The sequence below is a fragment of the Glycine soja genome, chromosome 4, assembly GCF_004193775.1.
Source record: "Glycine soja cultivar W05 chromosome 4, ASM419377v2, whole genome shotgun sequence".
Classification (NCBI taxonomy): Eukaryota; Viridiplantae; Streptophyta; class Magnoliopsida; order Fabales; family Fabaceae; genus Glycine; species Glycine soja.
Genome location: NC_041005.1, coordinates 11,136,725 through 11,153,098, shown reverse-complemented (window position 1 = coordinate 11,153,098; position 16,374 = coordinate 11,136,725). Strand labels below are relative to the sequence as shown.

The following is a 16,374-nucleotide window of genomic DNA, read 5'->3' as shown; positions in this document are numbered from 1 at the left end:
GTTTCTAATGCTATGCAGAGATTCCTTACAATCCAAACCGTATGCTCAAATGAGAAGTTTGTCTTCATGGGGAATAAAGTGAAAGCTCCAGTGTAAGTAGTCGAGACTTAATATTTAAAACTCGAGACTGAACATCATTTAGATTTACTGGAAACTCTTTACGTACCTAGTTTATCTAGGAATTTAGTTTCATTATCTGAACTTGATGTTACTGGATACTCTTTTAATTTTGGTAATGGATATTTCAATTTATTTAAGCATAATCATCTCATTGATACTGATATTCTTGTGATGGTTTATATAAATTGAAAATAGACAGTTTGTATGCTGAAATTGTTTTAACTCTGCATCATAATGTTGGCACTAAATGTAGTTTAGTGAATGAACGATCTGCTTTCTAGTGGCATAAACGTTTAGGTCACATTTCTAGAGAAAGGATGAAAAGATTAATAAAGAATGAAATTCTTCCTTATCTAGATTTTACGGATCTAAATATTTGTGTGGGTTGTATTAAGGGAAAACAAGCAAAACATACAAAGAAAGGAGCTACAAGAAACACTCAGCTTCTTGAAATCGTGCATACCGATATTTGTGAACCTTTTGATGTTAGTTCTTTCAGAAAAGAAGGATACTTTATCACCATTATTGATGATTATTCACGTTATGATTATGTCTACTTACTGCCTGAGATTTCTCAGGCAATGGATGCCTTAGAAATCTACTAGAATGAAGTAAAAAGGAAATTAGACATAAATGTGAAAATTATTAGATATGATAGAGGTGGTGAGTATTACGGAAGATATGATAAAACTGGGCAACACCCAGGTCCATTTGCTAAGCTTCTTCAGAAACGTGACATTTGTGAGCAATACACAATGCCTAGTACACCACAACAAAATGGTGTATCTGAAAGGCGTAATAGAACTTTAATGGATATAATTAGGAGTATGTTAATCAATTTGACTTTACTCATATCTTTGTGGATGTATGCCTTGAAAATTGTCATGTATTTATTGAATAGGGTTCCAAGTAAGGCAGTTCCAAAGACACCTTTGAACTGTGGACAAATAGGACACCTAGTATAAGGCACTTGCATGTTTGGGGTTACCAGGCAGAAATAAGGATTTATAATCCGCAAGAAAGAAAATTGGATGCAAGAACAATCACTAGATATTTCATTGGTTATCTAGAAAATTCAAAGGGGTATATGTTTTATTGTTCTAATCATAGTATGAGAATTATCGAAACTGGAAATGCAAGGTTCATTGAAAATGGTGAAAACAGTGGGAGTACAGTTCCACGAGAAGTGGAAATTAAAGAAGTTAGAGTGTAAGTCCTTTTAGCTTATGCCTCTAACAGTAAGGTGATTGCTCCTTCAGTTATTGCTACAAAATTAATGAAGAGGAGCAACACAATAATGAACCCATTATACATAATGAACCTATTATGGAAGAACCACAAGAAGTAGCATTAAGGAGGTCTCAAAGAGAAAGGAGACCAGCTATTTTGAATGATTATGTGGTATACCTACATGAAACAGAAACAAACTTAAGCATTAATGATAATGATCCAGTTTCGTTTTCACAAGCTATAAGTTGTGATAATTTTGAGAAGTGGTTAAATGCCATGAAAGAAGATATAGATTCCATGGAACATAACAGAGTTTGGGACCTTGTAGAATTACCAAAGGGTTGTAAGAGAGTTGGTTGTAAGTGGGTCTTCAAGACTAAACGTGACTCTCATTGCAACCTTGAACGTTACAAGACTAGACTTGTTGCTAAGGAATTTACTCAAAAAGATGGCATTGATTATAAAGAGACGTTTTACCGGTCTCACGAAAGGATTCTTTCAAGATTATCATGACATTAGTAGCCCATTATGACTTGGAATTACATCAAATGGATGTGAAAACCGCCTTTCTTAATGGAGATTTAGAGGAGAATGTTTGTATGGACCAACCAATGGGGTTCTCAGTTGAGGGAAAGGAACACATAGTGTGCAAACTAAAGAAATCAATATATAGTCTTAAAGCAAGCTTCCCGCCAATGGTATTTGAGGTTTAATGATACCATTGTTTCCTTTAGATTTAAGGAAAATACTGTTTATCAGTGTATGTATCTGAAGGTCAGTGGGAGTAAGGTTATTTTCTAATTCTGTATATTATGATATCTTGCTTGCAGCTAACGATCTTGGTCTTCTTCATGAGACTAAGAAATTTCTCTCTAGAAATTTTGAAGTGAAAGATATGGGCGAGGTAAGCTATGTGATAGGGATAGAAATATTCCGCATAGATCACAAGAATTGTTGGGCTTACCTCAGAAAACGTATATCAATAAAGTACTGGAGAGATTCAAGATGGAAAAATGTTTAACATCACTTATTCTAATTTAGAAAGGAGACAAATTTAGTCTCGCACAATGTCCTAGAAATGATATGGAACGAAAATAAATGGAAGCAATTTGTATACATCAGTTGTTGTTGCATCTAAAAGTTGAATTTGTAGCATGTTTTGAGGCTACAATTCAGGCTAATTGGCTGTGGAACTTTATTTCAGGGCTTGGAATTGTCGACAGTATTGCTAGGCCACTGAAAATGTATTGTGATAACTCTACAACAGTATTTTTTTAGAACGACAAGTACTCTAAGGGTGCTAAGTATATGGAATTGAAGTACTTTGTCGTGAAGGAAGAAGTTTAGAAACAAAGAGTGTCAATAAAATAAATCATGAAATTATGATGTACCCAATGTATAGAACAATTTAGTCAATTTTTTAATGTGCATTATGTTAATTAATCTATTTATTTATTTAGTCCATAATGTTTATTAATGTGACATGAGCCAAGTGGGAGAATGTTAGAATTAATGTCTCATGTGAAAGATATGTGACTTATGTAGGGACTAATAAGTAAATAATTAACGATTGAGAGCTAAATTGTAATTGGGCTTAATAGGAGAAATTTCTAGAGCTAACTGCTACTTGATGGGAGTAGTGGTTATAAAAGGGGCTTAATACCCACTAACGTGAAATAAGGTCCCTTCCTGACCAGAAAAGTGTTCTCTCTCACTATAGTCATCACGAACGGAGAGAGGCAGAAAAGAAAGGTCTAAGGAAGTGAAATATTATTTCTCTCATCTTTCAAGGAAATCAAAGTACACTGAAAAGAAGTCTTCCTATGGAAAAAGGTATAAGCCTTCCTATGGAGAAAGGTACGCATTATCTGTTTATCTATTATTTGTGAGAATCATAGGTTTCAAGATCCTGTTGTTTCCTATAATTGATAGTCTACAAAACCCCTTAAGAATTTTTACAGCTTCTTCGCGTGGATGAGGAGATGCAGTAGAGGATGGTGAATAGGGTGCTACAGAACCTCCAATTAACAACGTTCAATCTCAGGGATTGGGACTAACATAAAGGAATTGTAAAAAAATAGGGAAGCCAATTGGTGAACTAAATTAAGGGGAGTCAAATTCATGATCTGAGATGAATCAAGAGACTAAATTTGCAATTAAACTTTTAACTAATAGAAAAAAAAATAAAAATTTAACATAAATGAATAGAGTTTTTTTATTATATATTAAAAAAATCAAATCACATAAGTAGGAAAATGAATAACTGATTTAAAATTAAATTCTTAAAAACTTCCTTCAAAAGCAATTAAGATTATATATATATATATATATATTAGTTTAATGAAAAGGTTTGATATGGGATAAAAAATCACAAAACAAATGTCCATGGTCATAATAAAATATGTATTTTATAAATTAAAATTTATAAAGCTGTGTAAATATACAGTTTTTTGAATATATATATATATATATATATATATATATATATATATATATATATATATTATGATTATTATTCATATACAATATTAATATTTAAATATTTTAGATACATGTAACATGTCTACTAACATGTTTATATGTAATATTAAAATATAATATATAACATCTATTAATTGTAAATTTAACACCCTTAAAAGGTATATAACTTGTTAAAAAAATCATTTCATTTGTAATTTTTTCTTTTGGAAAAGATATTGTTTTAATTAACTTTTTTTTTTTAAATAATAGTGCTTTTTACTTTAATCATTCTCGAAGTTTTTAGTTATACTCATAGTACCAAAAGTTAACGGGAGTGATTCAACATTTAAATCTTTTAATTAAAATTTGAAACTTGATCTCTAATTTATAAATAAAATCGCAATTAGAATTATTATTTTATTTTAAAATAGATCGCCTCAGTTAGTTATATTCTACACATTAAATCCCTCCAGCACAGGGAATTTAGGTTCATCAAAAACTAAAGTAAAGAAAAAGTTGTGACCGACTTTTGACGAGTAGCATTCTTCCTATAATTATATCCTTCCCTTTAACTACTTTGCACTTTATGAAAAGGTTAGAACTTCGAAGAGACTTAGAGAACAAAGAAGATTAATATAGTAAAATGAATATACAAGATGCACATGTTTATGAAACTCTCGAGTTAATTTTACGAGTTTATTTGTCTTCTACGAATTAACTCTTGAGTAAATTCTTTTTTTAGTAAATTCTGGACAAACTCTATAAACTCTAAGTAAACTCGGTAAACTGTCGAGTTTATCACTGAGTCAACGAGTTAACAAATTAAAAAAATTAGACCAAAATGTAAGTTATTTTTTATTATTTTTTGTCTGTTTAGCATTCAACATACCTTCATTTAGTGTGTTATTCTCAAATACAAAATTTTTACCTTTAATACTATCTAGAAGTGATGTATTATTACTAGACTTAATTATTTAAATATTCTAAACTTTATGATTTACTGTTTTGCTGTATTATATTGTTGAAATGTTTAATTAATATTTTATTTATAGATATCTTGTTATTATTTTTATATGAAGTAGATTCTTACGAGTCTACGAGTTAAATCCACGAGTCGAGTCTATAGAACTCTCACGAGTTTGCATAAACTCTCGAATTTTATAACCTTGATGATGCATGCTTTCACTTGTATTTTTATAAAAAAAAATAAAAAAATATATTGATTAAAAGTGGAAAACTAGAAAAAAAAATTAAAAATATACTATATCTTTTTTTGTTACATGGAGATAAAAAGAAGAGAGAAAAACACTTAACAGAGAGTAAATACAAGTGCCTAACTAAACAAAAGGTGATTCATAGCTATTGGGGTTTCTTAACTACTAAATCCTCATTGGAGTTTGCACCCAAAACATGATTGGGTGATCAAAATATTAAGAGTGTGTTTGGATGAAGAAATTTAAAATTCTAAAAATTTTAAATACTTCAATTGAAATTCTTTTATTTTCAAAATTTTGTGTTTGGATAAAAAAATTAAAATTATGAGGATGAAAAAAATGAATGAAAAAAAGAGAAAATATGATTAGTGTGCTAATTATACGTGTTTCTCTATGCTCACACCCGATCGATATTTTACGAGCTCGGATGGTGTTTCTTGAATAATACTGTAAGAAAAGAATTTCAATTGAAATTCTAAATTTTTAGTTGTTTAAAATTCTGTTTTAAAATTCCAAAATTTTAAATTCTTCATAAAAAACATCTAAACAATGAATTCTAAATTACAAAAATTCAAATTCTCTGATAAATTACTTTTTTCCGTTAAAATTTTCTATTCAAACGCATTCTAATTGATTTTCGTTCTTGTGATTAAGCATCACGTGACGAAATCGGCTTAGAGCTTCATGTTTTGATTTTGTGAGGTGATGTTTAATCACAATTAACTCATTGAAATAGTGATGATGGGGAGAAACCAGTTTCCGAGGCCTTAACCAAATGAATAATAGTCTCCAAAGAGTTTGAGTAGCACATTATCTTCTTATGAACCTCATTCTAGCACATGGGCACACTCTGGTAATAAGTTTGAGTAGCACATCATATTTTTATTTTATTTTTATTTTTATTTATAAGATATAATTTAAAAAAAAATATTCTTTTTTTATAAGATTTTATTTCAATTATTTGTGCATTAATTGTTTTTTTTATTAAAGTATCCTGAATTATATCTTTCTCTCTCCTATAAAGATTGAAGAAGATGAATATGTTCTCAATAAAAATAAAGATAAATTTTTAAAAAATATTATAATTATAAATAAATTTAATACTAATAATTAAATTAACTAAATTTTTAATAAACATAAACTGATCAACTATAAACATGAACAGAGGGAATAATCTCTTTGACATTATCATCAGTAATAAGTAAGATTCTTCTATAGAAGAAGTAAGATATTCATATCTTATAATAGTGATTAGTTATCTGATGATAAACATCATGATACCAACATTGTTATAAAGATAACATTGTTGGTGCCTTACTCTAAGTTGTTGGATCTGTTTAATGAGTAAGCTGGCCTAACAGGCCATTATGAATATGGGCGGATTGAGATTCGAAAATGCCTTCACTTATTTCACTCGCTATTTACACTCCTTTTCATTAAGTACACCCCATATTCCCTTTCTAAGTTTTCACCTCTCAATTAAGTACTCCTCTTTTGCTTTCTGAAAATATCTTTCTAGAATTACATATATCTATTCCAAAAATGTATCAAGATATACGTCTGGAATAGGTATGTATTTTTCAATAAAATATTACATAAGAATTAAGATGATTGATGAGAAATAAAAAAAAAGATGATAAATATTTATCTTATATCCATATTTGTTAGTTTTATTTTCATCTTTATCACTAGTGTTCTTTAAATTCTATCTAAAATCTTATTATTATTGTATCTTTATTATTCTTTAAATCCTAATTTTAAATTATCTTCATCATATAATCATTATATAATACTGCATTTTTATCATTATTATACAATATTTTATATATGATTTGAAGAACACTAATGATAGGATGAAAATAAGACTAAAAAGCATGAGTACAAGATAAGCATTTATGATTTTTTTTCATTTCCTGTCAACTATCTTAATTCTTAAATGATATTTTATTAAAAATAATATATATATATATATATATATATATATTCCAAAAGTATATCTCTAAAACTGTAAATCATAATTTCATATATACATATATAATTCTGAAAATACATTTCTGGAAAGCAAAATAGGTATACTTTAAGGAAAAAAAAGTATAATGAGTGATTGAGAGGGGATACCGGGTTTACATAGAAAAACTGAGGTATAAATAGAAAGAGTCTATTTTGGGCGGGCATTCTATCGTTGTTTGTACATCATATTTTATATTTTATATGTATGTTTTAAATGCAATGTTAATTGTTGATATATTTTTTATTGCAAAAGAATTAAAGACATACCATTTATCATAATTTACGCATATTACTCAAGAATTAAAGTTTGACTTCCTTAATAATTTTCACCTTTTTGTCTAACCATATATACTTATCAGTTATAACTATGACTACGACAACCAAAAAAACACCTTGTGATTTTTTTCAACTGATATATTTGTTTTCTGAAAATAAAAATTACCTTTTAAACTCGTATATATATTAGCCCAAAAAAACTCGTATTCAAATTTTGCTTCATCATTATCAACTTCAGTGTCTTCTCCTGTTAGATTGAGAATAATTGTTGATAAGAAATGAAAGATAAATGAGATATAATTTTAATAAGTTTAATTATACTTTTATTTTTTTTAGTTTGAATTATAAGTGATTTTACTTGTCAAGTATAAATAATTTTTATGGACAAATATAAATAATTATTCATTGAATTACACTTAGGTCTAACAAAATTAGGTTTGGTGTATTTTTACTTCTAAATATAACCCATTTTATAATGTACCAAAACATATTTTAATGTATTTTTTTTACTACTAAAGGTACAAAGTTATTCTTCTCAGAAATCATGTTTAATCTTTATGGAAGAAGATAAATTTACATTAAAAAGACAAAGCATTTTCTTTCCAATATGATTTTATTGGTTAGGGAATGAATTAATATATATATATATGTGTGTGGAGAGAGAGAGTGGATAGATGCGTATTGGAAGCCAACTCAAAAATGTAGCAAGAAGCAGGTAGCAGAGGGGACAGTGGGAATACATTAATGGCATGAATCCGTGTGCACGCAATTGCTCACCAACATACTGAATCACTGACACTGTCTCATCTCGTGGTCCTCACCATCTCTATCCCCTCCTTCTTTCCTTTTTGTCCCCTGCCTTCCTCTCCTTCACCCCGTACCACTCCACCACCTCCTCAACTTTTCTTTTGTCGATTTTCCCCACCAAAAGCACAAGTGACAAAATCATAATCCCCTAACCCTAACGTACGCCAATAAATTCAAGGGAACGACTCTCATACCGGAGAGTAGCTAGCGCTCTTTTATTAATTGTAGCAGCAGAGAGCACATGCAATAACATAGTTGAAAAAAAAGAAAAAAGAATGGTGGATGCATGCATTGTTGACCCGTGAAAGTGACTACTGAGGACGAGGAGGTGACGGCTGAGGAGGGAAGCTTAAGGTTTTGTCACTTCGAAATGAGAGTGAGTAAAACGGCAAAAGTTACAACAAGGATGGTAATTAGCGGTATGTCAATCAAAACGACAGTGCCGCAGCTGATGAAGAAGAACTCGGACGAAATACTACTGTTGTCTGACCCAGAAAGCTAGCACCTCTTATTATTCAATGACTTCAATGCCCCTTACAACTGTCCAGTGCGTAATGCTGGAAAGGAAAGTGGATCATTGCGTTGCGCCAGTGGTACGCGCACGCTGCACGCACGTGCCCCTGCCACACACCAATCTTCATCAATGCAATGCACCCTCAGCCCTCAACCCCAATAACTGCATCTTTCTCTTTTAAATACTTTACCAAAGTGTAATTTATTTATAAATGTGTTTTTTTTGTGATATTTATAAATGCTTTTCATAATTCGATTGCATTCATTTTTATGTTATTTTATTAACAACAGCCGTAATAACATTCATTTTTTATACATTCAGATTAGGGGCGTTGAAACCAAACCAAAATATTTATAAGCCCTCAAACCGATTAAAAAGAAAAACCAAAAATCACTTAAATAAAAAACCACAAAAAATTACATATTTTTTATAATTATGTTATAAAAAAACCAAACAAGCCATATATTATAATTATGTTAATTTTTATTGTGATAAGTAATAATAAATTTTAAATAATTTATTATATTTCATTTGTTTTATAATTAATATATATATTTTACTTTCATATGTTAAAAATGATATACTAATATTATAAAAAATAATGTTAAATATCAAGTGAGGTACAAATTATTATTATATTACAAAAAAAGTTTGTAATATTTTATATTAATTTTAAATAGAAGTAAAGATAATAATTTTTAATTAAAACATGTTAAACAAAACTTAATAAAAATAAAACTCATTCTTAAAATTAAAATTATATAGCATATATAATAATTATGTAAGTTTAGTTAATAGATTTAAAATATGATAATAAATTAAAAAAAAAATCATGAAATCAAATTGAACCAAAACCACTAAGGATATGTTTGATATAGTTCAAGTTTGATATTATATTTAAATCAAATCAAACTAAATAATTTCTTTATTTTATGTTTGGTTAGGATGATTTTTTTTTTTTTTGTCTAAAACCAAAACCAAACCTCACGGCAAACACCTATAATTAACCTTGTTTGAATCAAAATCAATTTACTTCACAAGTTTAATTTATGTATATATATATTTTTAGTGTAACATAGTATTCATTAAGTTGAAATATCCAAATAAAAAAAAATGGGCTTCATGTTATATGATCTCAAATCACATTAAATTTCAGTTAATATGATTTTCGTAAATATTCACAGTTTGGTTTCACATGGAGAAATTGATTTTAATTCTAAAATTGATTGAGTTAAAATAAGTTTGAGTAGATTTTGCGTTAAATAAAAAATATATTAATTTTTTTTATTAATAACTTGTTTTTAAAATAACAACATTCAAACATAAATTATATCCTTTCACATTTAATTTTAATCAAAATAAATTTCATTTAAAATCAATTTGATAAACACTCAATCAAATTATCTTTTTTCTAAAAATAATTACGTGTCATTTAATAACTAAATGAATTTGTATTCCTTTTTTAAATGAAAGGAGCATAAAATAAACCAACGTCCTCTTTGATATATGTTTTTAAAAATATAAATAATTAAAAACATATTCTTGAGTAGATTTTTTTTTTGCCGAATATATGCTTTGAGGTGATTCTATTTAAAAGTCCAACCAATTCTTTTTTTTATTTCTAAAATATATCTCTTAAAAAAATTATTTTACTCTCCTATATTATGTAATAAAATACGCAACTTAGAGAGTAACATTTTAACTCTTACTTTTTTTTTAGACATGGATTTCACACACTACTCTTGTAACTAGCAAAAAATTATCTCCAATCATCTGAAATTATCATTCTTTTATTTTTATTTAAATACTTGATATTTTTAACGCTTATCACTTTAAACCTATAATCTTTATAAATTGAATTTTAATAGTTTGTTATGGCAATTTAAATTTGTTGTTGTAAATAAAAATTAGATAACTTATATATTAAAAAATATTTATTTATCAAGAATTTTAAGTATAATATATTAAAATATGTATTTATTACAAATTTTAATGAATAAGAATTAATATTTATTCTATGCAATATACATACTAAAATAGTAGTTAGAAATGATTTTTTTTTAAAAAAATCTCAAAACATAATCAAGCAACTTTTTCAGGTTAAAGATTAGAAGTTAAAGTATTTTTATTCTTTTCTTATTAAATTATTAATTAATTTTTAACTAAATTTAGAATCTTTATACATAATTACATGAACTTGATTTTGATTATAATCTTTACTGTTAATTTTGTAATTACATTATCTTTTTTTAAGAGCCGAAATTTTGATATCTGTACACATACTTTTTGTGATGCAATTGAAGATACGTTTCAAAAACAAGCTTTTATTTCCATTCACATTTTCCATTATTTTCAATTATTTCAATTACTCAGCCATACTATGGGCCTGTTTTGATATACTATTATAAAATATTTTATAAAAAAATAACTTATTCAAGAAGTTTTTATCTAAAAAGTTACTTTTACATAAATTAATTTAATATTTGGATGATAAATTTTTAAGTGTTTATTTAAAATAACTACTTGGAAGTTGCCCATTAAAAAAATCTAACACATGGTAATCGAAAAGAAGAATCAGCCTTTCCTAAAAAAACTCCTCATATTTATAACTCCATAACTCAAATTGAAGAATTATCAAACAACTAAAAAGAGAACAAAGCCTTCAGTAACTGTTTCATTTATTGAGTGGTCTCTACTCTTCTTTCTTGCCAGTGTTTCCTTTCTTTATAATTTATTTTTTATAATTTTTTATAAGAATTTATGAGACAATTTGAAAATGTTATTTACTTGTTTCATGATCTTTTAGTTTTCTTTGAATTGGGTTTAGGCATTACTTGGGGAATCTTCAATCTTTTAAAAAATGGCAGCAACATACCATTTTTTCTTTTTATGAAAGAATCATACAAATTGATTAATTCTTGCGCCTACATTTTTTATCAAAACAGTTTTACTAATTCCAACCATTTTTTTGAACCTTGTTCAAATTAGATCCTTTCTATTTTTCTATCAAAATAAACTTCCTCTTTAAAATGATTAACATATAATCCAGGTGTGAATATATCGTAGCATGAGTTTTGTTTTTTATGAAATATCGTAGTATATATATCTAATTTTCCATGTGAAATAAAATAAAACAAAATTTTAAATATAGTATGTGCATATGTGTATTAGAATTAATTTTATTTTATTTTGCAAAAAATTTAATAGAAATAAATGATTGTTTTTAAAATAATTTGAATGAAATATTCTCCTATAATCAGTCGTGATATACTTCAAATTCTATGACACGCAGCCAATATCTTAAAATTCAGGTATTAATCATTTTATTTCTAAAAACAGTGACGTTAAATGATACAGGAGGATCAAAATTCCAAATTGGGTTTACGAAAGACGCAACCAAAAGTCAAAAAGTATAGGAACAAAGTAATCAAAACAGAGAATTTGAAAAGGAGAAAAATATATTAATTTGGAAATAATTGATCAATTTTAATTTAATAAAAGGTGAAGTGCGTGGCATTGTTAGCGAGTAAGTCGGGATCGTGGGTGCAGCAGCAGCAAAACAAAATCCTTGAAAAATGGCATAGCCAACATCATCATCATCAACAACAACAACAAACTCATCATATCTCCTCTAACCACGGAACTTTCTGAATCTCTCTCTCTAAAGCGGTGTGTTTTGTTTTTGTCCACGTTTTACTGAAGAATAGTGAAGAGTGGAAAGTAATAAATTGTTAATTACAGAAAGTAATAATGTCGTCGTCGAATTCGCCGTGTGCGGCGTGCAAGATTCAGCGTCGGAAGTGCACGCAGGAGTGTGTTTTCGCGCCGTATTTTCCGCCGGACAATCCGCAGCGGTTCGCGTACGTGCACAAGGTGTTCGGGGCGAGCAACGTGGCCAAGCTACTCAACGAGCTTAACGCGGCGCAGCGCGAAGACGCGATTAAGTCCTTAGCATACGAGGCAGAAGCGCGTTTGCGGGACCCGGTGTATGGCTGCGTGGGTCTGATCTCCATCCTCCAGCACAGACTCAAACAGCTGCAGAGCGAACTCCACCGCGCCAAAAAGGAACTCGCTTCCTACGTCGGACCCCAGGCCATGCTTCCTCCTCCGCCTCCTCCCCCTCTGCTGCCACCACAGTCACCCCGCACTTTCTCGCTTTTCCCTTTCAAAACCGCACCCACCAATCAGCAGGATCTTTTCGGCTTCCACGACGATGGCGGTGCTTCGGCTTCCCACGGTGTATTGAACCACCACCTCGCCTTATTCTCGCCTTCCCCCGCAGTTGATCACGCGTTTTCTCACCCGCCGATGCACTCTCTTGCACTTCCGCATCACTCACACCTTACGCGTTCCCCTATGCAACCCAGGCACCAAACTGATCCGGGTAAGAACATCGCTCTCTCCCTAATACAATTAACAATTTTTTTTTAAGTTATTTCATTTCATCCTTGTTGCATTACTGGCCAATTCTTGGTTTTTAATACTAGTCTTTGGAACAGTGACTTTAAGGATTTTTTAAAGGTCCATTGTGTTGTGACTAGTTAACATTAATTTTTGTTGCACTGCTTACCGTGAATAAAAAAACTAAATGTAACAAAACTGGAGTATTAGGAACTTCAAATTATTTTGTAATTTAACAAAATCGGATTGTTTTCCTCCTCTGCTTCTTGTTTATGTTGTAATGAGGGAAATAGGTTGTGTGAATAGAGAATATATTTGGGAAGTAAAATTATGGCTTGACCAAGATTAGACTAGAATTCAAATCGGAATTAGTCCAAGTTGTTTCATTGGGATTAAAAAAATACAATCTTGGTTTGTGTTCTCATACTGCTTTTCCTCATTCAATTTTCCTTGTTTTGGATTTGATGTGATGGTTTTGCTGCACCTAATCAAGGAAGGGTTGGTTGGTATCTCTTCTCTTTTACACGGAGAGTGAGAAAGAGAAAGTAGACATGTAAAAACAGTTTCTTTTTGCTGTGTTAGACGACCGGACATGAACGAGTGTGGATTTTTTGTATGTTTTTAGGTTCAAATGGTTTGTGTGTTAAAATATCCAAATGTTCAGCAATGTTATTTTAAATAATCATCCCTTTCTAAAATCTTTATTTGTTAACTTCTGCAGCTTAGTTCTTCTCAATTGGAGGCCAAATGGGTGTAAAAGGATGGAGAGACAACTCGAAGAAAGAGGATGAAAGGTGGGGGAGAGAGACAAGGGAAGGGGTACATGGGAATGACCAATCCTGCATTGTTTTTTGGGTTTGAACTTTTTGATGATTTTCTAGGTAGATGCATCTTAGAAAGTAGGATCTGTATTGGTGTTAGAGATCGAACGGTTTTTCTAGTAGAGAGAGCAACCGGACTTCTTTCGTCAATTTTAAAAGAGGAGTAACATACAAGAACATTCTTCCACTCTAAATAATTTATTAGTAATATTTTTTAATAGTTTTCCTATTATTTCACATCTACTAGGATTAGGAGTACCTCCAAAGAAAAAATTACATGATGGTGCAATACATAAGTCTATTTAAAATTGCCTGCATTGGTTGGATACAATTGCACGATTCTTTATATACTAATACAAGAGAAACAGAAGAAAGATCATACACTGAAAATAGAATGTTACCTAATTATAAATCATTATGAATGTAAATTTATTAAATTTTGTAAAATTATATTAATAATTTTAACAACAGTAATATATCATTATAATTGAATGACAATTTCTTATATAATCATCAGTGCATTATTATTAATTTCTATATATAACTATAAAGAATATTGATCTTATATATATTGCACATTTTAATCTTTTTTTTTTTTTAAGGTTTTAAATAGGTTTGTGGTGTTTACAAATCTTTTTATCGTAAAAGAAAATGTAAAATTAAAACTCAAAGCATTTTTAAAGTTAAAGCCTTCTTAGCATTTGTCTTTGTCGTCCTTGTATAGTTGCTAGCTAATATTCAGGTAGGATAGCATTCGATCATCTTATGTCATGCACCTAATTCAATTCGACGGAGAAAATAAAGTTCATGTTTTTAAAGTTTAGTTTTACTCTTTTTATTTAAATTATGAGTGATTTTACTTCCTTAATTTTTTCCAACCAAAAGTCTCATTTAAAATAAAGCAAAATTTGCTTCTTTGTTTGTTTTCTTCTATCTAAATCTCTTAGGACGCATTCAGCTTGGAATTTTTCTTTCTATTTTTAATTTTCTAAAAAATTTGAAAATTCCAAGATTTATTAAACATGTGTTGTTGTTTTTGTATTTTATTTTAATTTTCGGAGCATATTGAGCCATGTGCCACAGAGTTGTAATCACATTTTACCAAGTTGAGTATTACTCTTTCTCCTTCTCCACCGTTCAGTTGGCAATGTTCTTTCCACGATCTCAATCTTTCAACTTCTTTTCTTGCTTCCCCTCCATTGTTTAACTTGATGCCTTCATGCATGCATGTGCCCCTTCCCTTTCTTGTAATTACTTGTGGCTCATTTGGCCATGTCCCCCCTCCCGCCAAAGCTCCAACAATGCAAACTGCCATTTCAAATTAGCAATACAATATTACTCTTCCCACAAAGCAATACCCACCCTCCTACACAGTACGAACCTTTCTTCTCCTCTGAAACCTTCAACCCAACAATGGCTGCAATAACTCGTGTGGTCGTCGACGATGAAGATGATGTTGAATGCTAGATCCGAAACAACCCCACCCACCTCGCCCAAAGAAGATTTAACCCGAACCCAATCCGATCCGAAGACTCAAACGGATGATGACAGGTCATATTTCCTAGTGGTCGGTTTTGATCCGTGCTCACCCCTAATTTAAACACCAAAACCCAACCCATCACCCAACATCAAATCATAAACTCAGAACTTCGTCAATGCCATTAACATCTGAGGCCTTAACCTTTCTAATTCTTTCTCAATGACAAACCTCCAAAACTCAAATGTGTCCATCTTGTGTGCCTGGAAATTATATTCCTAAGAATGTTATGTCTTAAAATACTATTCTCATGAATTTGATTAATTAGGAATTTTAGAAAATAAAATAATATTTTTTTAATTAAAAAATTTAAAAATATAAGCTTGTTTGATTCGTAAAAACTATAATAATAGACAGGATATTCCAATAAAAAAGATACATATATCTTATTTCTATTTCTTTAATAATAAAAAAATAATAATAACTACACAATGTAATTGTTTTATAAAGGTAATACTGATTTTTTTTATTCTAGTCTTTCTGTTTTTATTTTGATAAACATGTTAAATTTGATATAATTTATATTAAAATAATTAATATTACGTATTTTAATAAATTTTATATTAGTTATTGTCTTTTATCCTGTATTTTGATGTGTATCAAAAACACCTTAAGTGAACTAAGAAATGTGAAGAAAGAAGTAAGGAGTGGGTTATGGATAGTTATGGTAGAGAATAACTTCCATTTCCGTGGAAAAATGCTTATACTCACCACCTATATTAGCATGAAAATAAGAAGTAAAAAACATGTATATTTCATATTTTTTTGGAAATATTCTTATAAAACTTGTAGCAAACATGGATGTGATATTTTTAAGTCTATATATTTTCAGAAATCTTTATTGATAACTTGAAACAGCACTTCCAAGAATTTCATGGTCAGCCATGTTGCCATGGTGGTTGCATGGATGTTGCTGCTGCGGAAGAGGGTAAAAAGGGCGATATTCGGGGACTTGTTGAGGTTGTGAGGGTTATGAAGGGTGCT

At 29.6% G+C, this 16,374-nt stretch overlaps 1 protein-coding gene across 1 annotated transcript; it reads left to right on the top strand.

The window, feature by feature from the left end:
* The first annotated feature begins 12,105 nt into the window (after positions 1-12,105).
* LOC114409319 (LOB domain-containing protein 36-like) lies at positions 12,106-14,047 on the top strand. Its single transcript, XM_028372730.1, has 2 exons — positions 12,106-13,015; positions 13,754-14,047. Exons 1-2 carry the CDS (start codon positions 12,382-12,384, stop codon positions 13,756-13,758), a joined length of 639 nt encoding a protein of 212 aa, XP_028228531.1. The 5' UTR covers positions 12,106-12,381; the 3' UTR covers positions 13,759-14,047.
* The last annotated feature ends 2,327 nt before the right edge of the window (positions 14,048-16,374 follow it).

Excerpts from the sequence above, each read along its gene's own strand:
- LOC114409319 (XM_028372730.1), top strand. The coding sequence starts at position 12,382 with ATGTCGTCGTCGAATTCGCCGTGTGCGGCGTGCAAGATTCAGCGTCGG.